The 3,862-nt window shown below is 37.9% G+C and overlaps 1 protein-coding gene across 1 annotated transcript; it reads right to left on the bottom strand.

Annotated features, from left to right (window-relative positions):
* Positions 1-1,059: 1,059 nt before the first annotated feature.
* chac2 (ChaC, cation transport regulator homolog 2 (E. coli)) lies at positions 1,060-2,347 on the bottom strand. The gene is made up of 3 exons (XM_028431503.1): positions 2,006-2,347; positions 1,762-1,797; positions 1,060-1,477 (listed from the first exon to the last, which is right to left on the bottom strand). The coding sequence occupies exons 1-3, from the start codon at positions 2,138-2,140 to the stop codon at positions 1,100-1,102; spliced, it is 549 nt and encodes a 182-aa protein (XP_028287304.1). The 5' UTR covers positions 2,141-2,347; the 3' UTR covers positions 1,060-1,099.
* Positions 2,348-3,862: the final 1,515 nt, after the last annotated feature.

Below are 3,862 nucleotides of genomic sequence, written 5' to 3'. Positions count from 1 at the left end.
AATACATATCAGTATTTCACTCAATACATACTACTAATACATATGAAGTTTAAACTGAACTATATATATATATATATATATATATATATATATATATATATATATATATATATATATGTGTGTGTGTGTGTCTGTGTACACAATATGAAAAGGTTATTTCTATTTGTGTTATTTAACACATCATTCAACATGATAGTGTTTATAATATGCCAGAATTAATATTGATATTTATATTTATATATGGCATCTAATAAATCTATATCTCTACAATAAAATGTATAATATGCAGTAATAACAATTTCATATGCCATAGGAGCTTCCTCTTGAGTAATTTCATTGGTAATGTGAGACACAGTTTATGTTACGTCTGCTGTTTTGACCATGTAAATCTGTGTACATCCGTCATATAGGTGTTCAAGAGGACACAGACTATTAAAGCTTCTTCTTGCATGGACAGTTTTTAGTTTTGTGCCAAATAAAATGTTGTATATATATATGCTGCTACAGCCAATAAACATTGACTAAATGGTTACTACTGTTTGTGTGTCTGCAAGACAGGGTTGCAGATAGAGCTGTCACTGTAGCATTCTGCATGTTTTATTTGACACAGGGCAGTTAACATTACTACACTGAGACATATCTGTATGCTGGCAGAAGAGATGGCTGATATTGTAGATATTAAGACAGGTAAGTACAGTCGAGAATAAATAATACTGTGATGAGAAGATGACGTCTTCTCTTTTGTATTTAGAAAAAAAAGTGTCATGGAAAAATACCCAATGCTTTCAATGGCTATTTGTCACAGTAGCAGCTTAAGCTGAATGCAATTGTCAACATGCTCTGAATGCTCACTGAGTGATGGGTATGTCACAGGCTTAAAGGCATTTGATTACCTACTTGAACAAATTTCTCCAGGTCTGGAAAGTAGAATAATAACAGGTGTCAGCAAACATGTGTTTTACAGGGACTGTAACAATGCCAATAAATCTGTACATGACAGATATGATGATGTTCATCTTTAAGAGGAGCCTCTTAAAAAAGATTATTTGACAAACTAAGCATGGTATACATAGCATACTTTATTCATAATCAATCTGTTTCATGTTTCCTGTCCATTTTGTAGCCTCTCTCTCACTAAGGTTTCAAGAGAAAACAGATGTGTGTCTGAGTCCTCGGGCAGAATACTCCTCACAGCATCAGCCAGCTCAAACAGGTAGTCTGTGTTTTTTCCACTTGGACCAGTAGAGTTGATGATCTGACTGGCTATCTCCTCTAGGGGCGCAGGGCCGAGGTAGTCGGGATTGTCCTGAGAGCCAATGTAAAGCAGTGTCTGGCTGGGTGAGGGAGTGATTGGCGGACGGGGGTGAAAGGTCACCGTGATGACCTGATAACCACCTTTTTCTCTGTAGTCCAGGTAGCTTTTGACTTCCTGCTCACGGCCTGTCGGCAGCTTGTAGGCAACACCCCAGACACACCCCTGAGGATGCGTGAGAAGCAGAAAAACATGTCTGCTGTGTAGGAAGAACGACCACATGATGCAAGCAACATGTATTTTATGTAATTTCTACTTAACAACTTCGACAATCTGGCAAGCAGGTTAATCATTTTATTATGTTTATTAAATATTTTTAAGATTTCTTAGTAGTTGCAGGCAAAATATCTTTTTGATTTCAGAAATAAAGATTTGAAGATGTTAACCTTTTAACTGCCGTCTTACACAGCCTACCTGTGTATTTATTATTGCACTTTATAGTGACTCACCTCAGGATCTTCCACCAGTGTGACAACCCGGCCAGGCTGTACAAGACAAAGACAGAAACTTAGACACACTGTAGTCTTACAGAATGATAAAATAAAAGCTGGTTTACGTCCTAAAACTACTGTTTTGAAACTTATTTTTGATGCACATTGAGAGGAAGCTATATGTACACTCAGCCACATGACAGCAACATTGCATCATTAAACGTCACCACTGTAGCTCCCAAAGCGAATAATGAAAACTCACCTTGCCCGGTACTCCCCGGTGGTCGGTGCTACCTTGCCAAAACCGACGGCTAAAGCCTTTTATATAACCAATTCTCCTTTCCTCGTAAGGAAAATCCACTTTCCATATCAGGGACCCGTAACCGAACACCCACATTACTAAGATGTTAAGCTAACGTTATCGTGATGACAAAGAGGACGGCTTAATCTGGACAAACTGGCGATGTTTTAGAGACAAGAGAAGCTTATAATGATCGTCATAACATTATGACGGCTGACATGTACACCTGCTAAGACTGTGTGAGCCGTTTAATTGTAGTAAAGCATTCTTGTACTTGCTCTGTTCAGGAACGACTGGTCAAGTTCGTTGGATTGCGGAAGTACGTTAAATTTCGCTCATCAACTTTCAGTATAAAATACAGTTGTCGAGTATAATGCGCGTTTGTTAAAATGTAAGCTATTTAAAGGATATTCTGTTACTAATTTAAATGAAAGACGCACGTTATATTACATGCTTATTTCATTGTGCGTGCTTTAGTATCACTGTCGTTGCTTTTTCAGCGTTCGGCTTTTATTGTGAAGGCAAGTCACCTTTCCGGAAGTTTCTAGTTATATCTGTGTAAAGACTCTTATTTGGGTCAAGTGGCACTGGGGGATCTTGCTAATGTGACAGATGTCTAATCATTACAGACTCCATTTCAAAATAATAGTTTGTGCTCATTTGTATAATGTACATATATATATCAATTCTAGAATATCTTTATGCCAACAATTATATTGCACAAAAACAACAGCAAACTTTTCATGCACTACACACTATTTTTCCCCCTGACATTTATTTGTGTAATAATTGACCTACTCTACACATTTTCTGACACAAGTTTCTTTTCCTCTTTTTTCATAATCTAGTTAATATATTATATAAATCTGTCCCACACTCCTAGATGTCTGATATACACAAATGTGTTAAAGTGGACATTTAGGTGTCAAAAATATAAATTCAACCTTTTTCTTCTCTGGGTGTTCTATTTTTAGGCTACTGCTGATATGCACCTATTGTGTTTTGCATTTGTTAACACATGAACTGGGACAAATACAGCACAGGGCTTCAGTCCTGACACCAGGGGGTGCTGAACAGTTTCTCTTGCCCAGTGTATGCTCTTTCCTAAACAAAATTCTCTTTATGTATGCCGTGTGAGCACTGATTCAGAACCAAATAAAGTGGACAGCAACCGCCTGGCCTGTAATGTCAGCTCAATGAGCATCAGCCATGCTCCTTCTTCTGCCTCTGAGAGAGACTAGTCAGCAAACCTATTTATGTAACATACCAGGCTCCAGTTTGGAGAGGGAGATCTGTGATTGCATTCCCCAGCTGGCCTGGGAAATGTTGCAGAGGAAAACATCTGCTGTATAGATGTTGCTGCTTGTTCAAGACACCAACACCAGACCTGCTGCAGCAAGGCTGGTCGAAGGCTGACAGGAGAAGATTAAAGGTTAATCAAAGGTGTGTGAGTGTGAAGTGTACAAATCTGTGGTTGCCCTTTTAAATTTTTAAAAAGATGAATTAATAGTATTTTGTTTTCTTTTTGTTTTCACAACACAGCATAGGGTGGAAAAAGATGCAAATAACAGTACATCTGCAGTGCTGCACAGAACAGGGATGCTACTTAATGCAAAAGATTGTCTGACAGATGCATCAAAGCTTCTGGATATTCAGGTACATATGCATTATTGGATAGAAATAATTGAATAAAAAAGTATTACATATAATATTATAAACTGATTTGTTTGTTAGGTAGACCTACCAAGGAGACTAGCTGCTATGTAACTGCTTTCTGCAGTCACCTAGTAACTCTGCTAGGCAGCTTGTTCGGTAGCA

The sequence above is a fragment of the Parambassis ranga genome, chromosome 19 (assembly GCF_900634625.1).
Source record: "Parambassis ranga chromosome 19, fParRan2.1, whole genome shotgun sequence".
In the NCBI taxonomy this organism is placed as follows: domain Eukaryota; kingdom Metazoa; phylum Chordata; class Actinopteri; family Ambassidae; genus Parambassis; species Parambassis ranga.
This window is presented reverse-complemented; position numbering and strand designations above follow the sequence as displayed.

Coding starts and splice junctions, on each gene's coding strand:
- chac2 (XM_028431503.1), bottom strand. CDS start 2,140: ATGTGGGTGTTCGGTTACGGGTCCCTGATATGGAAAGTGGATTTTCCT. Junction 1,798..2,005: donor ACCGGGGAGTACCGGGCAAG/GTGAGTTTTCAT, acceptor TGTCTTGTACAG/CCTGGCCGGGTTGTCACACT. Junction 1,478..1,761: donor CACTGGTGGAAGATCCTGAG/GTGAGTCACTAT, acceptor ACGCATCCTCAG/GGGTGTGTCTGGGGTGTTGC.